At 39.5% G+C, this 26,381-nt stretch overlaps 1 protein-coding gene across 7 annotated transcripts in view; it reads left to right on the top strand.

Annotated features, from left to right (window-relative positions):
- REPS2 (RALBP1 associated Eps domain containing 2) overlaps positions 1-26,381 on the top strand; it is a 214,054-nt gene that overhangs the window by 89,365 nt on the left and 98,308 nt on the right. For all 7 annotated transcript variants that reach the window (XM_079123178.1, XM_079123176.1, XM_079123177.1 and 4 more), the window contains exons 5-6: positions 3,291-3,388; positions 26,052-26,190. In XM_079123178.1, the coding sequence (XP_078979304.1) occupies positions 3,291-3,388; positions 26,052-26,190 (237 nt within the window). The remainder of the gene's footprint in view (positions 1-3,290; positions 3,389-26,051; positions 26,191-26,381) is intronic.

Raw genomic sequence — 26,381 nt, 5'->3', positions numbered from 1 at the left:
TCAATTTTAGTTTCTTATACTGAGTCAGCCTGTCACTAAGTTCTACCTTCTACATTGTCTAAAAAACTTGTCTGCACTCTTATTTCTTATTCTATCCAAATTGGGCTTCTATGTCCTCCAGTGCAAGCAAAGCAACCTGCTTCTCTCCATCTTTCTGGACTATTAGCAGCCTATGCCAAGACTATCCATGCATCCATGCCTTTTTATACTTTTTTAAGTGAGGTGAAATTTACATATGATAAATGCACACTTTTTTTTTTTTGTGGGGAGGGGATATGGAGGATTGAACCTAGGGGTTCTTAACCACTCAACCACATCACTAGTACTTTTTATTTTTTATTTTGTGGCAGGGTCTCACTAATTTACTAAGGGCCTCACTAAGTTGCTGAGGCTGGCCTCAAACTTGGTATCCTCCTGCCCCAGCCACCTGAGTTGCTGGGATTACAGGCATGTACCACTCACTGTGCCTGGCAGAATGCACACATTTTAAATCATCGATTTTAACAAATAGATATGCCTGTGTAGCTACCACTTAAATAAAAAAATACAACATTTCCATCATGCCACAGATAACCTCTCCAGTCATGGCGTACTCCCCGATGCAAACATGTTTTCATTTTCTGTCACCATTTTGCCTCTTCCAGAATTTCATACAAATGGGAACATACAGAATGATTGTGTTTGCTGTCCTTCCCTCAGCATAATGGTTGAAATTCATTATTATTGTTGCATTGGTATTTCTTTCTGTGTTATTTTCAGTAGATTCCATAGTGTGAATATATCACAATTTGATGACCATTCTCTGAATGGACATTTTACTTGTTTCTAATGTTTGGATGTTATGAATAAGGATACTATGAACGTTTTTGCATGAATATTTTTGTGACATATGCTGTCATTTCTCTGACACATAAGAGTGGAATCTCTAGGTCTTAGTGTTGTAAATAAGAAACTACCAGAGTTCTGATTTGGTACTAAACTTTGGAGTGATGAACTCTTAAGGTATTTTTTTTTTAATATTCCTATCCTTGGAGCAGGATGGTAGTTCTATTTCCTTCCTAAACCTCCTGTAAAGTGATTGAAGAATTACTTTGTTTGCACTGAGTTGAATGTTTTGGATTTCATTTGAAAGCAAAGCAAGTCAGTACAATAAATAACACCTACCATTTAAGTTCCTGAGTTCAGGTCCAATTGAGAAATGATGCAAAAGTCAGATCGATGACAAACTGATTATCACCTTTCTTGATTATACAGCTGACTGGAGCATATGTCATAGATATGTGGCCTGATGGACTTCAGACACTCATTTTTTTTTTCAGTGCTGGGGATTGAACCCAGGGCCTTGTGCTTGCAAGGAAAGCACTCTACCAACTGAGCTATATCCCCATCCCCAGACACTTATTTTTACAGTCATAGGCAGGGTTGGCAAGCTCAGACTTCCCATACAGTAGGAAGAGGACATCTACCTTCAGAATGAGACCCTCTTTACCCCACCACGTGCAAATGTGTCATCATCTAGGCCTTACTGATGAAATATCTCCCCTTCTCTCCCTCTCTCTCTCTTTCTCTCTCTCTCTCGCTCTCTCTCTCTCTCTCTCTTTCTCTCTCTCCTTCTTTCTCCCTGCCCCTCCCCTGTCTCTCTTCTCTCTCCCACCCTCCTTCCAAGGGAAGGCCTTGGAGGTGAGGGACTGGAGGTGAAGGCCAGATAATACTTTCCTCCCTTATATCTCCCCCTGGAAAATAGGAGTCTCTTCCTTCTTATGGGAAGCAGAGGCACGTGGAATTCATGGGCTTTGCCTCCCAGGTCAAGTTTATGACCACTACAATCCCAACCGTGCTGTGGTTAACTGTTTTAAATCTTTTGGCAAGCATGGTACATGCTTGCCATCCAGTGACACACAAGTTTGAGGCCAGCTTTGGCAACTTAATGAGACCCTGTCTCAAAATAAAATAAAGGGCTGGAGGTATAGCTCAGTGGTTCAATCCCTGGAACCATTAAAAAAATCTTTTGGCAGAGTGCAGTTGATATTAAGTGTTGAACTCAGTATTTTTTTTTTGTTTTTTTTTTTTTTGAACTCAGTATTAAATCAACATGGAATAACTTAAAAAATCCTACTTGTAAACATACAATGCCTACCTACCAGCTCACTTACTTTTCATGATTTGAATTGTGTGCTCTCAATGTATGGTTTTTTTTTTTGCAGTTTTTCTATTTGTAGCCATTCCTTGTACATTCTGAAAATCTGCTTAATGGGTTTGCCAGGCAATCATTTTGAGATTTTAATGTGTTATAATATTGTTTTCCAGTTGCTAGGAAGAAATGCAGAAAGCAGATGTGAGCTCAAGAGTGGTTTGTTCTTGATGTGCTGTTGTTATAACTTCTTTATTTTAGAAAGATCAAACCATGATAAACTGATGCTATAAGAGGCTGCTCTGTTTTCCATCTAATTTTATTTATAAGTAAACTACAGAAAGAAAGTATTATATGTATTTATATTCTGTCCAGAACTTCGGACTGTTAACCCACAGAGATGAGAAATGGTTTCAACCTGGGTGATAATTTCTTTTTCTGTTGGAGCTGAATACTACCTGGTTATGTTGAACTGTCTTTCTACCACATTGACAAGGTTATTTTTAAGTGTTCTGGAAATAAAATAAGTAAAAAAATACATTCTCTTTTGGGCCTTAGAAACTTTTTTAAAGGTAGTGAAATCATTTTTAAAGTTTGGCTACTGAATTGTAGACTAGCATAAACATAAAATACATTTATTCATTTTTGTACTTGGTTTTGTCTTCTGTATAATAAGGAAGACAGTGCCATATATTTTTAAAAAATAAATGATAATGTTAATTTTTAGTGTTCAAAATGCATATTGATTTTCTTCTTTGGGGTTGGATGGTGAATAGGAGACATTTAAACGGGGGCATATATAGAATTTACCACATATCTAGAATGTGAACACTTACAACATGGTACTTATCTAGCTACTCTTTTTTTTTTAATCACAGTTGAGGTTCTCACTGTTTCACTCTCACACTCTATTCCTTAATGGTAAGCTGATGTAAATATTTTTATGCTGTAGTGTGAATTGATTGGATGTCTTTAGATTATTTAGTGAAATTGTGCCCAACAGCATCAGGATTCATCTGTCCTAGGTGACCCTGTGGGCCTGTGCTCTAATTTGCCAGGTCTTCCCCGAAAAGCAGATGCTGTATCAGTTTGAATGTACAGCCATCATTTTTGGATGGAATTGTTACGTACCATCTAACTTTCTCTCCTGCTCTTTCAGCTCCTTATGAAGCTAGACAGCCACTTGTCCAGCCAGAGGGACCCTCGTCTGGGGGTCCAGGAGCCAAACCCCTTCGGCATCAGGCTTCCCTTATCCGGGTAAGTGATGATATGGAACTATGCCAGTGAAAGAGTAAAGACAAACTTTGAACTTTGGGGATGTGGCTTTTTGATGGGCCCTCTTTCATCGCAGGGAAGATATGTAACTACCTTCTTGTACAAAGACTGCATTTCTTGTTCTGTTGCTTGTATATATTCTATCATGTTTACATCTACCCCTTTTCAATGTCTTTAGATAAACCAGGCTGGTTCTTGATTTTAGTTTTTGATCTTTAGCTCTAAAACATCCTTCCACCTTTATCTGCCCAATCATTAGGTAACTCCTTCAGGAGAACTTCACTTCTTCTAAAGCAGTTGGTCTTGTCTATACCTTTTCTTTGTTATAATTAATTCAGTACATACTTGTTTTCCATTTGTTTTGTGCTTTCAATTATGTGGCAAACTTTTGAAAGGCAGCAGTACTTCCATATTCTCTCACTGCTTAGGACATTGCCATTTGGAGAATAGTTATTTTACAAGTGGCAAAACTACTGTTTTTATATGTCATAGATACAAAAGAACAGGTGATATTTCATTTTTTCCTGACCACATCACAACTTTAGACAATTTCAGTTTATCTTGTCTTTTCCAATAGCTAAAGAGCTCTTACTTTTTTCTATGTCTACAGCTGTTTTCTTGTATAGTTATCTCTGAGTCCCGTGGCAATGTCACATTTCAAAACAATGATGTGTGTGTGCTTGTGTGTGTGTCTGCTTGCAGAGGATAAATTACAAAAAGCTATGCTTATTATTTAACACTAAATATAAGAGGAAGTGGGGTAAATGTTTGTATAACATTTCAATTGTATGATTCACGAAGAAGGATCATTTACTCACAGAGAGTTCTACTTAAAACAGAAGAGTTATATTGAGCACTCTCATAAAGAAGTGGACTGCTAGACTAGAATGGAATAGACAACATCTGAGGAAGATCCTGGAGTTCACTGAATCCCTTCTGGGGATGGGATGCTGTGTTAGGCATTGTGCAGTACTTGATCTTCTAAAGTGGTACTCTGTGTATAAAGAACTTTCTTAAAGATAATAATTTAGCCATGTGAGATGTATTTCATGCCTCCTATAACCATAAGCTCTAGGTACTGCTTTATTAGTTTAAATGAGTTGACTGTGGCTGAGGAGTTCAAGCAACTAGTCTAATGTTTTATTCATACGTAGTGAGTGTCAGAGCCAGAATTTGAGTCAAGGCCAGTCCAGTGTCAAAACCTGCCCTTTGAAATAATTTGCCCAAGTGGGTGATTAGCTCGGCCTGTAGAGCGCTTGCTGAGCATGTGTACAGGCTTGGGTTCGAATCCCCAGCACCTTGGAAGAAAGCAAAAAATGAAATAATTTGCCCATTAGAGTTCTATATTATAAGGCTAGGTTCTAGAGTTGCCTCATAAACAAACTTCGGGTATAGTAAAAAGTATCCTTTTAGTGTGCTTGTGTGGTGTTTTGTTTGGAACCTACAGCCTCACACATGCTAGACAAATGCTTTACCACTGGGCTACATAACCAGCCTAAAAAGTATTCTTTTTTAAAAAAAAAAAAATTGTAGCTGTAGATGGATAGCATACCTTTATTTTATTTTTTAATTTTTATGTGGTGCTAAGAATCTAACCCAGTGCCTCACATGTGCTGGGCAAGCACTGTGCCACTGAACTAGAGTCCCAGCCCCTAAAAAGAATTCTTGAAAATCCCTTATTGGTACCACATTGGATAATTAAGATGCCATTCTCTCCCAAGGTCTACGCAGCTCAATTTTACCCCCAACTTGGAACAGATAGTTGTTTCTTCAGCTGAGCCCCAGATGTAGTAGTTGGCTGCATTTAGAGATCCTGTGGTACAAAAATATGTGCTTCTAAACACGAGGATCACATCCATTGTGGAGGCATATTTATGTTGGGGACAGCATTGGAGGCATTGGGATTCATCCCAAAACTCTCCAGGTTGTGATTGTGCAGGTTCCTGCAGAGTATGTTCTGGTTATATGGAGATTAAATCTTTAATGTTTAGGATGATGATCAAACAAACAGTGAATTGTGAGCTTTGCAGTGGCAGGACAGGAGTTCCTGAATGCCTTCTACCAAGCCCCTGGAAGAGATGACCATGGGTGCTTACTTGGTTTGGTGCCTCTGACTTCTCTTCTGATCTTCAGGTACTCCATTCTGCTCATAAACATGCTCCTTGAGCTATTCACTCATAAGTGCTCTGTGTACTGTGTTGAGGATACAAAAATGAGGTCTAACACTAGCAGTCCCTGCCCTCATAGAGCTTACAGGCTATTGGAGGAAATGTTTATTAACCACACCATCCCAAAGTGAATATACGATTATTGGTGGGCCAAAGCAAACTCCTTTTAATAATGGCCATATCTTTGGGCCCCTAGGTCAAAATTACAGCAGGATGAACAAACCAGCACCTGAAAAAGTGAAGTAGGGCAAAGAGACCCCAGCAACAGTTATGATATGTGATGTGAACAAAAATTATACTGTGCTTCTAGGATGAAAAATGGGGGTATGGGGGTGACGTAGGCTGGACAGACAGGTACTGATCAAGTAGTGCTTCTGCGGGGGAATAGCATTTGAGTTGAAATTAGAAGAATACAGAGATATTAACCAGGTTGGTTTATGGGGGCAGGCAGGAGGACAGAATTGCCCATACAAAGACATTTTCCATGTGCTTAGCATTTTGTGCACATTAACTCTTTCAGTGTTACAACCATCTATATTTTGAGTTAATTACTGTTATCCAATTTTTAGGTAATAAAACCTGAGGTTTAAATACTTAAGGTTTGGGCTGGGGCTATAGCTCAGTTGGTAGAGTACTTGCCTTGCATGCACAAGGCCCTGGGTTCAATCCCCAGCAACACCAAAATAAATAAATAAATAAATAGATAAGCAAAGAAAGAAAGAAATTTAGTTTGCGGAAGGTCACAGTTAGGAAGTTGTAGGATCAGAATTCAAATACATTCTCTTGACCAATTGCTGGTTTAGGAACTGGATGGATGATGATGTCATTTTTGAACTAGGAAGCACTAGATAAAAAACTGGTGGTGGGAAAAAAACCAGTGTCATAGGTCAGTGTTGGATGTTAGGTACTGACTGAGCTTCTGAAAGCATGGAGGAAGTAACCAGGAGTTGGTAGGTTCAGTGGATCTGGAGATTTGGTGAGAGCTGAAGCTGGATGTATGTATTTGACAGCAATTGGCCATCCGAAGGTCTTGTGGTATACTATAGAAAACTTCCCTGGGAGTCATGACAAATGACTCAGCATGGATTTAACAATGCATTGTAACAATCTACCACAGTCTGATTTTCTTAATGTTTGTTTGGCATCAGTAGAGATTCTCCTGCCTCCTGTTTGAAGCATGGCCTTGTTCAAGATGAGAGCAAGGGGCCTTTCTTATTCAGGATAGCAGTCAGTGGTTTTTGTGGCTGATGTATTTTTCTTTCTTCAGTTCTTAGGTTTCCTTATGCCTGTTAACTTGGTTTGGCTGGACTCCATGTTCCAGAAAACGGAATGCCAACCTGAATTAGTCATGGAGATGAGGAGATTTGAAGTGAAGGTTCTTGGTGGTAGGGGATTAGTATTTATCAGGCATGGTACTAGGCTAGCTGGGTTTACTAATTCCTCTCACTTTGTCATATTCCTGTGCTGATGGCAACCCTCTCTCTTTCTTCTAGCTTCCTTTATGATCTGGTATGCAGATCCTTTCTGCCTGATTAGAAGGATACATGGCCTCTAGGGTCCTAGGGGAGACCTTTAGGGACCCCTGACTAGTGCCATTACAGATCATGGATGTGGCATTTTACAGGGGCTTATATGCCAAAATTAGTATCCAAACATCAGAATGATTAGTCTTTTTTTTTAATTTGTAGTTATAGATGGACATCATGCCTTTATTTATTTTTTTAATGCAATGCTAAGGAATGAACCCAGTGCCTCACATGTGCTAGGCAAGTACTCTGCCACTGAGCTACAGCCCAGCACCATGATTAGTCTTTTTACTTAACATTTTGTGAATTTCACTTTTTTGGGGGGGTTCAGATGTTAGATGATTTTACCTCTGACATTTCAGGTACAAAGCATAACCTATGTTGATAGATGGTTGATAGTGGTTTGTAAAGAAATTAAGCCAGGAATGATGTTGTACACCTTTAATTCCAGCCATGCTGAGGCAGGAGGATCACAAGTTCAAGGAGAGCCTCAAAAACAACTTAGTGAGACACAAAGGAGAGAGAGAGAGGAAGGGAGAGGAAGAGAAGGAGAGAGAGAGGGAGGGAAGGGAGAAGAAGAGAGAAGAGAGAGAGGGAAGAGAGAGAGAGAGAAAAAAAAGAAAGAAAGAATAAATAAATCAACCTTAGGACTAAAAAGAAGTTAGGAAGATGTAACCAGGGAAGCAGGATGAAAACCAAGAGAGCATGGCATGACAGACACATAATGATGAGAGCATTTTAAGAAGGTGGTCAATGCCAATAGGTGCCTAGAAGTCAAATAAGACAAGGACTTAACATAAGATAGTTTCTAGTAACCCAGGTAAACACAGAGGCTGGGATATGGAGTGAAAGGAAAAGATACACTTCAAAATCCTATGCCACGCCAGGCACAATGCCACATACCTGAAATCCCAGCGGCTAGGGAGGCTGAGGCAGGAGGATCACAAGTTCAAAGCCAGCCTCGGCAAAAGTGAGGGCTAAGCAACTCAGTGAGACCCTGTCTCTAAATAAAACATGGAAATGGCTGGAAATGTGGCTCAGTAGTTAAGCACCCCTGGGTTCCCTTATTGAACCAAAATATAATTTTTTATACCAAAAAATTTTAAATTTCCTTTCCTGCTTCATCTCTTATCAGTTGTGTAGAGATCATTTTGGGGTTTGTTTTTCACAAATTATACTAAAAATTAAGACCCTGTAGTCATTTGTAATTTTGCTGGCATAGGATTTTTTTTTTTTTTTTTTTTTTTTTTTTTTTTTTTGGAACCAGGGATTGAACTCAGGGGCACTTGGCCACTGAGACACATTCCCCAGCCCTATTTTGTATCTTATTTAGAGACAGGGTCTCACTGACTTGCTTAGCCCTCACTTTTGCCGAGGCTGGCTTTGAACTTGTGATCCTCCTGCCTCAGCCTCCCTAGCCGCTGGGATTTCAGGTATGTGGCATTGTGCCTGGCGTGGCATAGGATTTTGAAGTGTATCTTTTCCTTTCACTCCATATCCCAGCCTCTGTGTTTACCTGGGTTACTAGAAACTATCTTATGTTAAGTCCTTGTCTTATTTGACTTCTAGGCACCTATTGGCATTGACCACCTTCTTAAAATGCTCTCATCATTATGTGTCTGTCATGCCATGCTCTCTTGGTTTTCATCCTGCTTCCCTGGTTACATCTTCCTAACTTCTTTTCAGTACTGAACTTTGTTTATTTACTTATTTATTTATTTATTTTCCCTCCCTCCCCCCAAGGAGGCTGATGACCATATATCAACAGCAGCCAGATATCCTCACTCAAATGTCTGTCTCATTGTCACTTTCAACTGAGATGTCTAACTCACAAAACCAACCCTCACTGTTCCTGTCTTGAAATCCTCAACCCATTAGCACAGACCAAGCCAGGTGCAGTGGTGCATGCCTGTGATCCCAGAAGCTTGGGAGGCTGAGGCAGGATGATCACAAGTTCAAAGCCAGTCTGAGAAACTCAGTGATGTCCTAAAAGTAAATTAGTGAGACTCTGTCTCATGATAAAAATATAAAAAAAAGGACTGGGGATGTGGCTCAGTGGTTAAGTGACCCTGGTTTCAATAACCAGTACAAAAAGAAAATAGCCATTAGTGTTACTGAAAGCTTGGTCCTTGTCCCCAGTGTCAATCCAATAATGAGGACATATTTTTGAGAAAAAAGTAAAAAGGTTTTATTGCTTTGCTAGCAAAGGAGAAGAATAGGGAAGTCCCGTCCCAGAGGCTGTGATTCTGCCCATCAGGGGAACAGAAGTTATTCAAAGGCTACATTCCTCGTGTGTTCTGTGGTAGGAGTTGTAATTCACTTTTTTTGGGGGCGGGGGTTGGAGACAGTCATTTCTGAGATCTGGTACCATCCCCCAAGTCTGAATTACTTAGTTTCTGTGGAGGGTGTGTGCTCAGGGACAGATAACTCTGCCTAGGAAAGGGAAGAATGGTAATCCTGTTTCCTCTGAGATTAGGGAGAGAGAGAGATTAAGGAGAGGCAGGGAGAGAGGAAGAGAAAGAAGCATGTCCATTTTAAAAATAAATTGTGCTAGTTGTGGTGGTGCACAGCTGTAATCCCAGTGACTTGGGAGGGTGAGGCAGGAAGATTGCAAGTTCAAGACAGCCTCAGCAACTTAGCAAGACCCTGAGAAACTTAATGAGACCCTGTCTCAAAATAAAACATTAAGGGCTGGGGATATAGCTCAGTTGGTAGAGTGTTTGCCTTGCAAGCACAAGACCCTGGGTTCAATCCCCAGTACTGAAAAAAAAAAAGCATTAAAAAAAGGCCTGCAGATGTTACTCAGTGCTTAAGAGCCCCTTGATCCAATCCCTGGTACTAATAAATTCATAAGTAAAAATAAAAATATAAATAAGTTGCAGTGGCAAAGCAGCAAGAACTCTATTCAGAGCATAAAATGGACCACTGCTATAGCTTGGATAGATGTTTCTTTAACTTGGTTGTGTCCCTCATTCCCTCCCTCCCTCTTTTATTTGCTCTTTCCCCCCTTCTCTTCCTCCCTCCTTTTGCAGTACTGGGGATTAGTTATCTCTCTTCTTCCTCCCCAGTTTTACTCAGTCTCAGGTTCTTGCCATTTTCCTTCCTCCTGGCTTAATTTTAGGTACATAGGTCAGTCAGTGGATTCTCTCTGCTCCTTGCGTACTTGTGGAATGATTCTGAAGCAAAAAGCAAGTGGGTAAAGGAAAGCAACAGAAACAAATACTGCAGAGTGTCTGTTGGAGTGCTGTTGGCATAAATCAGAAGAGTATTGCTGGTCACTCAAGGAAATTGTTTATTCTAAGAGTCTTTCTGAGAGGCTGACATTGCACTGAGAGAACTTTTTGTGCTATGAAAATATTTTGTGAGTGGACTAGAACAGTATGCTGGCAGGATTAGGAGAACAGAGAGTAGAGAATGACTGAAAGACGAGGATGGGAATGAGTTGAGTCATGACAGTTAGTGCTATGAACTGGGAAGAGTAGAGAAGCAGGCCAACAAATGAGGCATTCCTGGTACTGTCTTACCCACTCTGATTTTCTTACTACTTAGCCAAGTAAGTGACCCACAAAGCAGCTGGGGACCGCCAGGGCTCCTTCAGACTTTAGGGAATTCTCTATTGAGGCACCAACTGGCCTCTGTGTATGTGTGTGCATGTGCGCATGTGTTTTGAGTAGTGCCTTTGGCATTGTCTTTCTTATTTTTGAATCTTTACCCTCTCCCATTGCCTAAGAGCACTGATCTTAACTCTGTCACAGTATCCCTGTGGTTACTTCAGCATAATGTCACTTCCACATTTAGTTCTTGCACTTTATTTTTCATATCTGTTGGACATGCAGGCTAATGATGAGCCATTTGAAGAAATGTAGATGGATGTATTTGTGAGTGACTTCAATTAACCCACTTGGTGAAGAACAAAACACCTCATGATGGTCTTTCTCCTTACAGAACCACAGGGAAAGAACTCTTAAGGGTTTGGTTGTTTCACATTATGCAGTGAACAGCACAGATGTTATTATTTTTGGCTGTGAGTTGTGAGCTTTCAAAGATTCTTATTCTTCAGAGCAATTAGAGATTTAAATTTTTTTTCCACAAATTCTAAAGGGTACAGAGTGAAAAGTGTCTCTTCCACCCCCTTACCAACACTTATCTCAGAAGTGATGAATATAACCTATTTCTTTTATATAGTTCTATACAAATATTGTGTATATATATATATATATATATATAAATTGTGTGAATCTTAGTGATATGGAAATATAATTATAGGTAATATGTACATAGAATTCAACCCTTTTATCCATAGGTAGCATACTATACATTTGTCATACACTTAGCATTTCTTACTTAAAAACAAGTTTTACTAACATTCTGTAGTGGTACACAAATTGCTTGCTCATCTCTCTCTCTCTTTTTTTTATATACACACATTATTTTGTTGTATACATCTTCCATAAATCATTTAACTAGCTCCTTTTGCTTGGAATTATAGCATTTTTTGCAGATATATAAGATTCATTCCTAGAAATGGAATTATTGAGTGAAAATGTGTTCATAGTTCTAATTTTTTGTAGCAGTTTTCAAATTGGAGGCTGTACCAATTTGCAAAGTTGGTAACAATGTATGGAAATGTGTATTTCCAATACACTTGCAAATGCAATGTGCTAACAAAATTGTGGACCTTTGTTAAATCTCCTAGGAGAAAAAAAATATCTTGGTATAGCTTAATTAGCATATCTCTTTATTACTGAAGTAGAAGATCTTAACGTTATGGTTCCCTTGTAAAATGTCCTTTTCTGTGAATTGACTCTTTACACTGTTCTTTTTTTCTTTTGAGTTATTTGCATTTTCTGACTGGTTTGCCATTCTTACTGGACTGAAACCAGATGCTATGTCTCTTTTCCTTTGGACCCAAGAAACATTGCATTGTGTATGGAAAATTGCTCCTTGTGTATCCATGTGCACCTGAAGTGCTGGAAGGAAGATAGGAACTGGTGTCTTTCTTCAGTTCTGGAGAACCCCTTGCCTGCCTGCCTCCAATGGGAGTTTCTTGTTATATGAGCATGACAATACAATTGAATTATTTAGTTTATGGGTGCAGATTAGGGCTTAAAAAATCCTTGGTTAGAAATGTTCAGTGTCAACACTGTGTGTGTGTGTGTGTGTGTGTGTGTGTGTGTTTGTGTGTATGTGTTTAGGTTTATGTGTCTTGTTCTCTTAATATTGCTTAGATAACTAAGTTTTCTTCCTATGACTGAAATATAATGGAGGGAAAGAATTAAGTGTGTGTTTGCATGTAACAGGAAGAACTTGTTTTATAAGTATGTATGTGTTTTACTCTTGACTTTGGATATTGTCTACCAGACTCGTATCCATTTTATTTTAAACTCTAGCTGGAGTTTTATGTCATCTCCTACAGAGTAAGCAGTTTATGTACCCTGTGTATATTCTACTTCACCATGTCTACTATAGGACCCACAGGTACCCAAATGGCAGTATTCCTGCAGGAGGCCCTATTTTTCATAGGATCAGGCCTTCTCCCTGTCTTATTTCCTTCCCCTGTTTACAGATCTTTTTCTGATTTTGTACTATTGTTTTTGAGGAAGAAATCATTTTTATTCCAACAGATACTAAAGCCTGCTTTTCTCAGTCATATCCCTTTTTACCTGTTCATTTCTGTATTCCTTAGGTGCTTACTAGCTACTGTTTTTCTTGAAAATTGAAAACAGTGTATATGCTTGGTTTGTTTTCTTGCAGGCATCTCTACATTAAAGGCAAATATATTTTGTTTATAAGTGAGAGTTCTAAAGGAATAGTGAGTCTCTGAAAGAGAGAATTCTGAGATAGAAATTGAAGAACGTTTATGGGGAAAGACATTTATTCAGAAATATTGCTTTTGATTAGGGTGTTGCTTCAAAGCCTTGCAATATTTATTCTTAGATATAGTGAGGTATGGGGGGAGGCTCCAATAGTAGGCATTGATTTAGTGGTGTTACAACTGTTGGGTGACTGCTAATGAATGCAAATAATCATATCCGATTTATGGTGTCAGTGTTGTTGCTTTTCCCCACCTGTGTGGGGCATTGCAATAATGGCTTATGGTAAACAGACCTTTCCTGGTAATATTGCCTAAATCAATTTGATAGACAGGAGCTCCCCTGATTTAGCCTCTCATATGTAGCTGAAAATACCTGATTAATTACATTGTCTCAATTCTATTTTTTTGATTGTTTCTTGGTATTGTGAATTGAACCCAGGGGTGCATTACCTCTGTACTACATCCCTAGTCGTTTTTTCATTGAGACAGTATCTCATGCTAAGTTGCTGAGACTGGCCTCGAACTTGTGATCCTCTTGTCTCAGCCTCCTGAGTTGCTGGTATTACAGGTTTGCACCACTATGCCCAGCTTGGGCTATACTTTGTAAAACTGGAAAGGGGAGTGGTTAGTTTTCTAGTATATACCCCAGAATCCCTGGGTCTCAATTATAGACTAGGTTATCAATATGTCACCATTTCAGCCTTTGAGTTCTTCAGTATTCCTCTTCATGCCAGGTGAGCAGGTAGTGTTATGCTCCCAATTGCCTATGCCAACAACAGTAGTGTTTACTAACTGACTGACTGTTTGGTCTCAGGGCTGGGCTAGCCCTTTTCAGTCCTTTCAATAGTCTTGTGTGGTAGGTATTATATCCTACATTTGTTCATTGGGAAATACTAAGTGACTTTTGTGGGCTAGCCACCATGTCAGGGATACACTGAAGGCTACAAGCTTGCTCTGAAGGTACTTGTAGTCAAGTGGGGAAGATGGATTAGAATCAGATGATCCCATCTATGCATGTAGAGTTGAAAACCAGCAATTGCTGCAATGACAAGGGAGTACTCTGGTAGCACATAATGGGGAAACCTGACCTCAGGCTGGAGAGTGGGGGAAGGCTTCCACAAAGAAATTACTCTAGAGCTGAGCTATGAAGAATGATTAGGACTTAAGTAAGCAAGATAAGAATGGAGCAGGGAGGTGAGGAGAGGAGTGTTTCAAATAGAGGCAAGAGCCTAGACAAAGGGCATGTGTTGGTCAGGATTCTTTTTTTGTTTTGTTTTGTTCTTTTTAGATATACATGATGGTAGAGTGTATTTTGACATATTGTACAAATATGGATTATAACTTATTCTAATTAGGATCCCATTCTTTTGGTTGTACATGATGTGGGGTTCACTGGTTGTGTATTCATATATGAACATAGGAAAATTATGTCCAATTCATTCTATTGTCTTTTAGGATTCTTAATTATGGACGACAGAATTTCCTTTGAATGGCTGAAGAAAATAGTGATTTATAATAGGGAGCATGAATAGACTGCCACATTTTTGGAAGAACCGAAGATAAAGACTCCAGAATAGAGTTTGCAGGAACAATTTCCAAAACCCCACAGTTGAGCAGAGATGCTAAGCTAAGATAGTTTTGCCTCTGCCACAGTCATAAGGCCACAGAATTGGGAAACTGCTGCCATAACTTCATTTCCTGTTCCATGCCATGAGTGACCTCGGTGAGCCAAATGAAGGCTTCTTTTGCCTTATATCTCAGTTCTTCCGAATTAAACTTCCATGGGTGTTATTTGTTTAGTGGAACCCAAGTTCCATCTGTAATTTTAGCAGCAAAAATATGTGGCAGTATAGTTTTTAGCTAGCCAGCCTGTGCAGTGCAGTTATGTGAGAGGGGTGGAATGGATTTTGAATGAGCCAGTCTTCCACATATGGCATGTAGAACAGAAACATTTGAAGACCTGGAAGTAGGTTGGTATGGTAAGATCCTGGAGTGGGAGGGAGGTGAACCTGGAGTGAGAGGGAAGGCCCTGTGGACCCTGGGTGTACTTCTGACATGAGAAGCTGATGGCTTGGAAGTTAACTTGTTAGTAAGTGATCATCCCAGATTTGATCCCAAGTCTGTTTGCCTTCAGAACCTGTGTGTTATTTGTACCTCCAATCAGTGGTCTCATTCTCTAAAGTATTTCTTTTATTCAACCAGAGTTCTTGGTACATCTGTTTCCCACCTGACCTCAGGCTTCCTTGAGAACAAGAGGGAGAACATACTGCAGAAGAGATAGGCAGCCTTGACCTATCCAGCAATGATGGGTGTGGGAACATCATTATAGCATTTGTGGAGGTCCATAGCCTTGACAGTCTTCTTTTAATGCTGATTGCTTATTTTCTCCTGGCCTTTTCTAAGAAGGGCATAATCCTGAAAAATTTGAAGGAAAAATCCCTAGGGGGCCATAGTCTTTGGTTTTTGATGGAAGAATTGGAGATAATTATTACCAAAAACATTTCTTATGTTAATCAATGTAGTGTTAGTGCCACATACAAAAAAAAAAAAAAAACCAGTAAAATGATTGAAGAGCTACATTGTAGGCTATCTGCAGGATTCTTTCATGATGTCATGATGTGAAAACATGCCAGATGCTGCTTACATGCAAAAATTATCTGAGGAAATAAGAAGTGCTCTGTCTGTATAATTTAATAGTCTACCATCCAATATCTCAAACTATACCAGATGATGGGGAGGAGGGTGAAAATATAGTAGAGTCATTCATATCTCAAGATCAGAGCATCAGTCTGCAAAATTGCTCCAATGATTTAGGCATTGCATAAGGTTCTTTCTGAAAAGGAAATGTTTTTCTAGGATGGATGGATAGATAGAACAATAACCATAGAGCTTGATCATCAAGAGTACATACTCGGGATTCAGTTCATATTCTCTTTTTCAGTTTTTATTTACCAGGTGTGTGGTCTTTATTACTTTCCTTCCCTAATCTGCAGTTTCCTGTTCTACCAAATGGGAATAATGGGTCTTACCTTGCAGAGTTGTTGTGAAGATGAAAATAGATTATTGTGTATTGGGTACTTACAGTGCCTGACATTTAGCAAAATAGTGAATACATGTTACCTAACATTCTTTTTTTAAAAATAGTTTTAGTTATAAATGGACACAATACCTTTATTTTTTTTTAAATTTTTATATGGTTCTGAGGATTGAACCCAGTGCCTCACATGTGCTAGGCAAAGTGCTCAACCACTGAGTTACAACCCCAGCCCCTACCTAACAGTCTTTTATGTCTATGGTGATAGTTTTTAAAATTTAACTTCTCTTAACAAGCAGCAACTATGTTTTTCATGTTAGGCCCAGAGAGATTCCTACAATTTGACAATCAACCTTTTAGCCTGGTGAAATTAGAACACTAAATTAGTTTGGCAATATGGAATTAAAGGCATCTTTGTGAGTTTATTTCCATGAAAAAGACAAGTTATTTATTGTAACTTCCTGTGAATTTATAATTATTTCAAAAAAAATTTTTTAAAAAGTTCTCTAACTCCATAGGTATGTTGAAGACAGCCCAGTCTTTACAGTATTGGGTGATAGCACTTGATGAATGCACATAGGTTCATCTTCAGTCATTTTAGGAGATCTCATGTTAACTTCTCTGTCTTAAGATTGGGATTGACAATTTATCCAATCATTTTTATTTGTTCATTTAGCAAATACTTATTGAGTGTTTCCTATGTGCTAGATACTTTTCCAAGAACAAGAGATATAGCACTAGTCAGAATAAATAAAATTTCCTTGTGGTGGGGAGGGGTGAGAGAGCATAAACACATGTTATTGGATGTAATATAGAACGGTTTACCAATGAGACAGAATCACTGAGCTCTATCTCCTTTTCTAGCTCCATTTATTCATTCCTCATATAACTATTTTCTCTCCATTTCATCTTAGCTCTCTTTTCCTAAAAAGAACTTTTAGGAAAGTTTCCTTCCCTGGGAATATCCTTCAAATTCATGAAAGATGGACCCATTTTAACCAAATAGAAATACTTCTATAAAAATGAATCAGTATTCTGCTTCTACAGGTAGTGAGCCTGGACAATCAAATTATAATAGGAAAGTTATTTGGGCTCAGAATGGTCTGTCATTAGTTGGTCCAATTACAAAAGTAAGCCCCAGGCTTCTGTCTTCAGTGCAGGACTGGCTGTGCCAATTGAATGGGGCAGATCTTCATTTCCTTTTGATTTTGTTTAAAGAATAGATTAATTGGAGGAACAAGTGCCATAACAAATGTGCCCTGCATTTTAATGACTTACCAGAGTAGATATATTTCTCACTCATATAACAGTTTGGAAGGTGACTTTCCTCCCCATGTTGATTCAGCAGACTTTTTTTGTGTATGTATGCTGGGGGTTGAACCCAGGAGTACTTTACCACTGAGCCACATCCCCAGCCCTTTTTTATTTTTAAATTTTGCAACAGGGCAAAGTTGCTAAGACTGACCTTGAACTTTCGATCCTCCTGCCTCAGCCTCCTGAGTTGCTGGGATTATAGGCATGTACCACTACACTTGGCTTCACATGGTGATTCCAGTATCAGAACTCCTTCTATTCAGAGACTACCATTCTCCCTTCAGTGGGCAGATGGGGCCCAGAGAGGAGTGCCAAAGGGTACTAATCCTGCCAAGGTCACTGGTGCTTACATTGCAATGAGTATGATTCAGTTAACGTGGTTGCATCTAACTGCAAAGGATGCAAGAAAATGTCATCTCTGGCTGAGTAGTCACTCAATGACACCTGTACACCAGGCATAGTTGGGAGTGAATTATCAGAGGATGTTAACCATAATCTCACGTACCAGCACTGCTATTGTTTGCGTCTATGTTTTTTAGCCCCATGACTGACCAATTGCTATGATCTTCCTTTAGGCAGATTCATATTCTCTTGGGCTGTATATAGAGTTGTCTTACCAACCAGGCAGCCATTCTTTCTTTTGAAGGTAATTGAGGCTTCTGACATTTTTATGTATGAGATCACATTTTGATTAGTGATCATCCTATGGTAGTCTTATTTCCAAAGTATTTTTGGCGAGAAGTGTCCTCACATATTCATTGTGGCCTTGGTATGGGTTTTATTTCTCCAGAAGGTTTGATTTTGCTAATGTACCAAAAGGACATTGTTATAACTATACCTTCATAGGTGAAATGGCTGGACCCTGAGACAGCACATTTACTGGATGTCTCCAGGTTGGGTTTATATTCTAAGCAGAAATGTTTTATGGTTGAAACAACATACACACCCTTCTTATATTCTGCCTAACAGTACTTCCTTGCAATTCATATTATTGAACTTTACTTGATTTTTAAGATACTGTGTTGGTAAATGCCACCTTTTGGGATTTTATTAATAGTATTACTTTTTAATGAGTCTTTTGAAGTGTTTTTCATTATAAATAGCCAGTTTTCCCTAGAGATGATAACTTGTAGTGCCAAATATTTGCATTTCACTTGAAACAAAACCGAGGGATTGAATTTTTTAAATATAAGCAAATCTAATTCTCCTGTGTCTAGAGAAACTGTATAATGAACCATATGTATATGGCTTGAGCAGACAGATGTGGAAGATTTCTTTCTCTCTCCTCTTACTTTTTTTTCTTAAAACACTTGCAGAGCTCAAAATTGGCATCAAGTAGCACATATCTGTGCTTAGCTAGCAAAACCATTAGAGCTGGAGTTGAACTGGGGAGGCCTTTTAGGGTGTGTGCAAAAACAAAGCTTTTCCTTGTTCTGGTTTCTACTTGAATAGTGAAGGCTCCACAGAGCAGTCACCCTCATCTTTACCTTCAGTCCTTGTAACTAGCCATTCTGTCTTAGGTGACTGACTTTTAGATTTTTTATCCAAAAAGTTGTGTTGACTGTTGTGCTTGATTTTGGGATTTGGTTAGAGGACATTGTTTCATGCTTGTGGGACCTGTGGTGAAATGGTCCCTAGCTGCTGAGAAAAGATACTCAGCTGCCTGGAATAAGCCTTCTGCTATTTGAGGTCATGTGTTTTTTCCTTCTCCTGTTCCTGCATAGCCCTCTTTACCTCTGGGCCCCATTGACCTCTGGTCCAGGTTGCTGATATGGCCATAACTGGTCTTCCTGTCTTTTTAGTTTTCTGCTTCTTTCTCCTAGCTGAGGAGATCTTTCTGTAACTTGAATATGATTGATTATCTCATTTCATATTTACCTATAGCTTTCTAGTGTCTTCAAGACATAACCTAAGCCTGTTAACTCTGGGCTCTGCTTTCTGTCTGTCTCTACCATCTTGAGGCAACTGCACTAATATCCACACTTTGCTGACAGCTTACTTGGTCTGTATTTAGCCCAAAGGAGCTACTTTCAAATGGCCTTGTTCTTTCATGTTTTGCTGTCTTCCCAAATGCCATTTCCCTTCCTTGCCTTGTCATCCATATTTTATGGTATTGCTTTTCAAACTTTAGAGTACTTAGAATCACCTAGGTGGTTGCTTGCTCTATTTCTGTAAGGTACATCATTGGGATTTTAATTGGAATTGCATTGAATCTGTATAGCACTTTAGGTAGTATGGCCATTTTGACAATATTAATTCTGCCTATCCAAGAACATGGGAGATCTTTCCATCTTCTAAGGTCTTCCTCAATTTCTTTCAAGCAATCATGAAGTTCACCTGGAAGAATAAGAAACCCAGAATAGCTAAAACAATCCTTAGCAGGAAGAATGAAGCAGGGGGTATCGCAATACCAGAATTTCAACTATACTACAAAGCAATAGTAACAAAAACAGCATGGTATTGATACCAAAATATACAGGTAGATCAATGGTACAGAATAGAGGACACAGACACAAACCCAAATAAATACAATTTTCTCATACTAGACAAAGGTGCCAAAAATATGCAATGGAGAAAAGATAGCCTCTTCAACAAATGGTGCTGGGAAAACTGGAAATCCATATGCAACAGAATGAAATTAAACCCCTATCTCTCACCCTGCACAAAAATCAACTCACAATGGATCAAGGACCTCGAAATCAGACCAGAGACCATGTATCTTATAGAAGAAAAAGTAGGTCCAAATCTTCACCTTGTTGGCTTAGGATCAGACTTCCTTAACAGGACTCCCATAGCACAAGAAATAAAAGCAAGAATCAACAAGTGGGATAGATTCAAACTAAATAGCTTTCTCTCAGCAAAGGAAACTATCAGCAATGTGAAGAGAGAGCCTACAGAGTTGGAGAATATCTTTGCCACTCATACTTCAGATAGAGCACTAATTTCCAGAATCTATAAAGAACTCATAAAACTCTACACCAAGAATACAAATAACCCAATCAACAAATGGGCTAAGGATATGAACAGATGCTTCACAGATCTACAAGCAATCAACAAACATGAAAAAATGTTCACCATCTTTAGTAATAAGAGAAATGCAAATCAAAACTACACTAAGATTCCATCTCACCCCAATTAGAATGGTGATTATCAAGAATACAAGCAATAATAGGTGTTGGAGAGGATGTGGGGAAAAAGGTACACTCATACATTGCTGGTGGGGCTGCACATTAGTGCAGCCACTCTGGAAAGCAATGTGGAGATTCCTTAGAAAACTTGGAATGGGCCCACCATTTGACCCAGCTATCCCACTCCTTGGCCTATACCCAAAGGACTTAAAATCAGCATACTACAGAGATACAGCCACATCAATGTTCATAGCTGCTCAATTCACAGTAGCCAGACTGTGGAACCAACCTAGATGCCCTTCAATTGATGAATGGATAAAGAAACTGTGGTATATATATACAATGAAATATTACTCAGCCATAAAGAATAATAAAATTATGGCATTTGCAGGCAAATGGATGAAATTGGAGACTATCATGCTAAGTGAGATAAGCCAATCTCAAAAATCCAAAAGGTGAATGATCTCACTGATAAGTGGATGATGACACATAATGGGGGGTGGGAGGGGGGCAAGAATGGAGGAAGGAGGAATTGTATAGAGGGAAAAGAGGGGTGGGAGGGGTGGGGGGGAAGAAAAAAGTAACAGAATGAGTCAAACATCATTACCCTATGTAATGTATGATTACACAAATGGTATGTCTTTACTTCATGTACAAACAGAAACAACATGTATCCCATTTGTTTACAATAAAAATAAATTAAAAGAATCACCTAGGTGGCTTGTTAATCAGTCCTAGATCCCCTCTCAGACTTTCTGATTTTCTAGATGTTGGGTAGGGTCTGAGCATCTGCATTTTTCAACAGGTCTTTTCCCATGGTGCTGATGTGAATGGGGACCACACTTGGAGTAGCAAAGCTCTAGAATGTCTTATATTCAAGCATTTCTTACTGTTTTGAGGTTATCTGTGTGTCTTTCTCCTTCCCTGGACTTTAGATGTTCCAGGAAAAAGAATCTGTTTGCCCATCAGTGTATCCCTAGTGATTAAATGTCTGGGATATGATTGCTATTCCGTATCTATGTTGCTGGCTCTTTGTGGTACAAAATCCGTGGATATTTGTCACCGCTTGCAGCAACAATTTACATGGGTCTTATGGGTGGTGGACTGGAAACTGAGCTACTTCTATCTTTCTCTTTAGTGCACTGCTTCCTTGCTTGCTTGTTTATAGAGGATAGAGGAAATGAGGCTTACTTGCTTTGAGAGGAGAGAGAGAGAGAGAGAGAGAGAGAGAGACTTTGCTTTCAGAGATATCTATGTCTTCTTAGTTTTCTGCTGCTTCTTACTGGTGCGTCCTGCATCCTGTGAACTAAGGGTACGTCTACCTAAGGTGCTTTAGTGATGCGTCTCAGTTCTCTGCTCTGCGGTCTGCCTTCCGCCGCTGCCCCTACTCGCTGCTGCGTTTTTTCTTTACTAGCAGCTGTGTGTTTTCTGCTGAGTTTTGCTGTCTCGCTCCACCTACACTTATATCACCTCCAGGAGGCGGAGAGCAGGGCCACGCCTCTTATGCAAAGATTAGCAAGACGCTAGATGTCCGAGCAGGCACAATTAGGAGTGCTTGAGAACACATGCGCATACATTGTGTGTGTGGACGATAAATCACCTGAGTGTGCTTATGTCAATTAACCTCCTCGCTGCCGATGTGATCTGGTGCCGTCAACATGGCACAGCCCCCAACAATCTATGGAATGAATGAGTCAGTATTGATCGAGTCAAGTTTAAAGGAATTTACTTCTTGTAGTAGATCAGCTTTCTTTTGGCATATTTCAGCTTAATGGTATGTGGTATGTCATGTACTCCTTCCATATGCCCTTATTTCATTCTTGAAATACTTAGTGGATATGGAACTTGAGTACCCCCATGAAGATTAGATGATTGCTGAAGTACACGAAGATAGACATGGTCTTATTTTAATAGATGCCAAACTTTAAAATATAAAATGGACTCAGATGTTTTTTTTCATTCAGAACAACATAGAGCAGTTTCCATCTCTCTCGCAATGTATGACATACTCCTGAACTTAGTCAAGCCTGTCAATAAGTGGACCTCACATGCTTTTGAAATCTGTGATGTACCCACTAGGGAGTATATGTGAATTAGAAGCATATCTGAGGTGATTCTAGCCCTCTAAGCTGAAACCTATGTGAAGATACTTAAGAACAGTTGACATGTTCAAACTATGTAGTGCTCACTCACCGTGATTATCAAAAAGATACATATTTTTAAAGGATATACAAATGATTTTTTTAACCAATTTAAAATGTACATTTAGAAGCCAGGGGAAAAAGAGGGTGGTAGGTTAGCACACTTAGTGAACATGACTCAAGGATCACAATATGTATGGATTACACAGTATTCATATGCCCTCTCTCTTTGTCATATGCCTTTTCAGTTCTAGGGAGTAGGAGCTTTCATTGCTAGCTTAAGTTTTCTTGAAAAGGAGGAGGATTTGGGGTTCTCATGGGAACCATAACAAACAAGAGATAAGGAGTGACCCAGTGGTCCATAAAGGCAGTATTTTTGATTGTTCATGTTTGTTCTGCCATTATGAACCTTGCCTAGTTGCTTTGAGTTTGCCTTCCTGTCCTCTTACCTTTCAGCTGCCAACAGCCTTCCTTGCCCCCTCCTCTTGTATTGATTGCTTCCTTACTTACCTCACAGGTTCTGCTGACCGTTGGTTCTAACCCCCTCATGAGACCCACCTGATCCTTTCTCCACATCATGTCTCACTCTTCATTTGTTCAGGTTCTTCTTTTACTACTTGTTAACCTTTATACTTCTTGTCTACATCTCTGAGAATGAGCATCTGTCCTAAGTCATTCTTGCAAGAGGAGAGCTTTCTGTGCCAGAGTACCTCAAAGGCCAGTGCACTGTGTGCCCACCCACCCTTACCCTAACTCAGTCAGGTGAGACCAGGCATGAGGTAGATCATTTGGTCCACGTCTGGGTACTGGCTCCACCTTTGTAGAAGGGCCAGGGAATGGGCAGTGCCCTGTGTTGTCTCTGCGGGCACAGGAGGTGCATGGAGATTGGGGCACTAGAGCTCACAGAATTTGAGAAGACTTGGATCAGAGGAAGAGTATCCTGGGAAGAAGACTTACATTTGACCTATAAATAGTGAGTACATGGGCAATCAGAAGCCTGCTGAGAGTGAGCAAGGGGGGAGTTTGGATTATGAGGGTCCTGAAGGCCAGGTAGAGGAGGTAGATTGATAATCTGTTTGTAAGCAGACAATCACTCTGTCCTGTTCATTTCTGATTCTCACTCTCAGAATAGCCTTGAGACCTACTAAGAGACCTCTGAGGCCCCCTCAAGTGTGAGGTGATATGGAGAAGAAAGAGAGAAGGTGGTCATGATACTGGAAAAAGAGCAAACACTGACTGACATTAACCACTGGGTAGGGTAGTTTCCTTACCAGGAGGGAAGGGGTGTATTTAGGGGAATAAGGAGCTTCCATTTTACAATCAGGGAATGTAGTGGGCCAACACTCAGCATGGAGACTTCTGTGCCTTCATTCCCTGGGAAGTATGGGAACTAAACTTCCGACCTGGGTCCTGTCTGCTTCATGAACTATCACTGCCCACTTCATTGTTCACTCCTAAGTGTTCATTTTTGTCTCTTCTGTCTATGCCCCGCTGTTCAGGTTCCTTTGCTCTTGCTCTTTCTGTCAGAGGTGACTTGAAGGGCAGTACTCCTGTGAGTTCTCCGTGTTATAATGTGATCTGTAATCCAGTTCAATTCCAGCTGGCATCCCTCCACCCTGCATTCTACCTCTGAACCCTGTTAAACATCTGGGTTCATTCAGAAAGTGCTGCTAGGGCATAGCTTTGGAATTTGGTGGGAGCATTTTGGAAAGTTGTGGAGTCTGTTGAGCGCCCAGATTGACTTTTAATCTTTCTTTATATTGTTTGTTTATTGTTAGAATGATAGGGATTTCTGAAAAAAATTCAGATAGATGCAAACTAGTTCAAAACGTCCTGATGTGCAGAACCAGAGATTAAAAACAGACGATTATTTGCTGTGTGCAGGGGTTCACTAACACATGGGAAAGTTCCTTAAGCTCTCTCAGGAAAGGATAATAAATAATACTTGCTATGACTACCTTTTAAAAATCTGGAGAGACTTAAAAAGAGGGGTGTGTGAAATTCTTTATAAATGTTAAAGCACTCTGTGAACCTAAGGTATTAACTTGTGAACAGCAACTTCCTGAGCATTTAAAAGTGGTTTGATTTACATTTGGTAGAAATTAATCTAGTATGACAGTGACATAATGATTATTAATATCTAACAACCACGTATCTCCCATCTTCTTTATGTGACCTTCCTTGTGACTGTCCTAAAGGAACAGATGCTTTCTTTCAAGAGCAGCCCCTTTGCTAGGTGCGTTCCTGCTTAGCGCTTCTAGGAATATCCATTCTTCTGGTGGTGTTTCGTCGTCTCATTCTCCCAGCACTCTCAGAGCACCTTTAGTCCAAGGTTTCAGGTGTCCAAATGATATTTTACTTCAAAGATGACATCACAAGGTTATATCACAGCTCAAAAATTTATGCATCTTCATTTCTTCTCCATACATTGTGGAGAGGGAGACAGGTGTTCCTGGGAAGCATTGATTTCTGGAATGTTGTGTGTTTGGGGGCTTGGGGTAAAGGAGGTGGTTTGGTTTCTTTTCTGGGGATAGTGAGTAGAATACCTTCCCAATGATTAGTTCCTTGACAGTGTGTTCAGAAGTAGGCAATTGGATGACTGCTCAGTGTAATACCTCCCTTTCTATCCTAGTCTCTCTTTGTCCTAAAACTTACCCTTCTTGTGTTCACTTCTTGGTTCCATGAAAGTGGCCCTTGGCAAGTAGCACCTTAATTTTGGAGTAGATGGGAAGGATTAAACAGAGCCATTGCTATTTTTCCTCCTATCATCGAATCACCATTTTTGTTTCTTTCCCCAAGACCTGCCAAGCTTGTTTTCTCCTGTGCTGCTCTGATTTTCTGGGCTCCTAAATCTTCAAATTTGACATGCCCGCCCTCTAGTGGCAGGTCTGATGCACCCCTAGTTACCCTGTTTATTGTGGTACCATGACAGCTGTTTTCTTCACTCACCTCTATTAGTTTTGTCCCCAACTTACACATGTGGAAAGACAGGGTCTATGATGTTGACTTGCCACTCATGTAGGACCTGGGGACACGGGATTTCAATTGGAGCTTTTCACTCCTGGATTTACACACTATGAATGCAACAGAAAAAATGATCATGTGGTTATAGCTATATGGGTAGGTTTTGTTCCTGGTTTAAAAAGAATCCAGATTGTTTTATCCTCCACTCAGTTGATCTGAAAGGATCAGAGTGTGGTGAATAGTTGGAGATAAGAATGATTGACTTTTTAAAAAAATCCTTCCTTCATCACATTGGAAAATTTTCTTTTTATTCACCAGGAGTTCAGTATTTCATGTTCAGTCCTGTTAATAGCATTGAGGAAAACAAAATGTATAAAACTTGATGTCTACCTATAAATTTATGTTGTAGTCACATTATACTTATGAGGCAGTTAAATCTATTCCCTTAGGGAAAAAATTAAATATAATGTCTGATAACTTTTTTTTTGTTGACGTACTTTACCTCATCTCACTAAGAGCAGGTTCTTTGAGCATTTCCTTTTTATTTTTTAAAAGTCCTTTTCAGTGGAGAGAGAACTGCAGGATAACAACAGTAATTACCCAGATGAACCCTGGAGGATAACAGAAGAACAGCGGGAGTACTATGTCAATCAGTTCCGATCCCTTCAGCCAGACCCAAGTTCCTTCATTTCAGGTGAGAACATGGAATCCTTGGACATTGTTCTCTTATGAATTACAGTAGCCATCTTGAGAGAAATAATTCATTCAAAATGATTATGACAACCTTTTGTGATTTCAATTTGTTTTCCTCTAAGGTGGAATTTCTTATCAAGTATAAATCACACAGAAAGAAAGTTGGCAATAACTTTGGGAAAATTATTTTTC

The sequence above is a fragment of the Sciurus vulgaris genome (genome assembly GCF_902686455.1).
Source record: "Sciurus vulgaris genome assembly, chromosome: X".
NCBI classification, from domain to species: domain Eukaryota; kingdom Metazoa; phylum Chordata; class Mammalia; order Rodentia; family Sciuridae; genus Sciurus; species Sciurus vulgaris.
The sequence above is the reverse complement of the archived record's forward strand: the minus strand, read 5'-3'. Positions and strand labels throughout refer to the sequence as shown.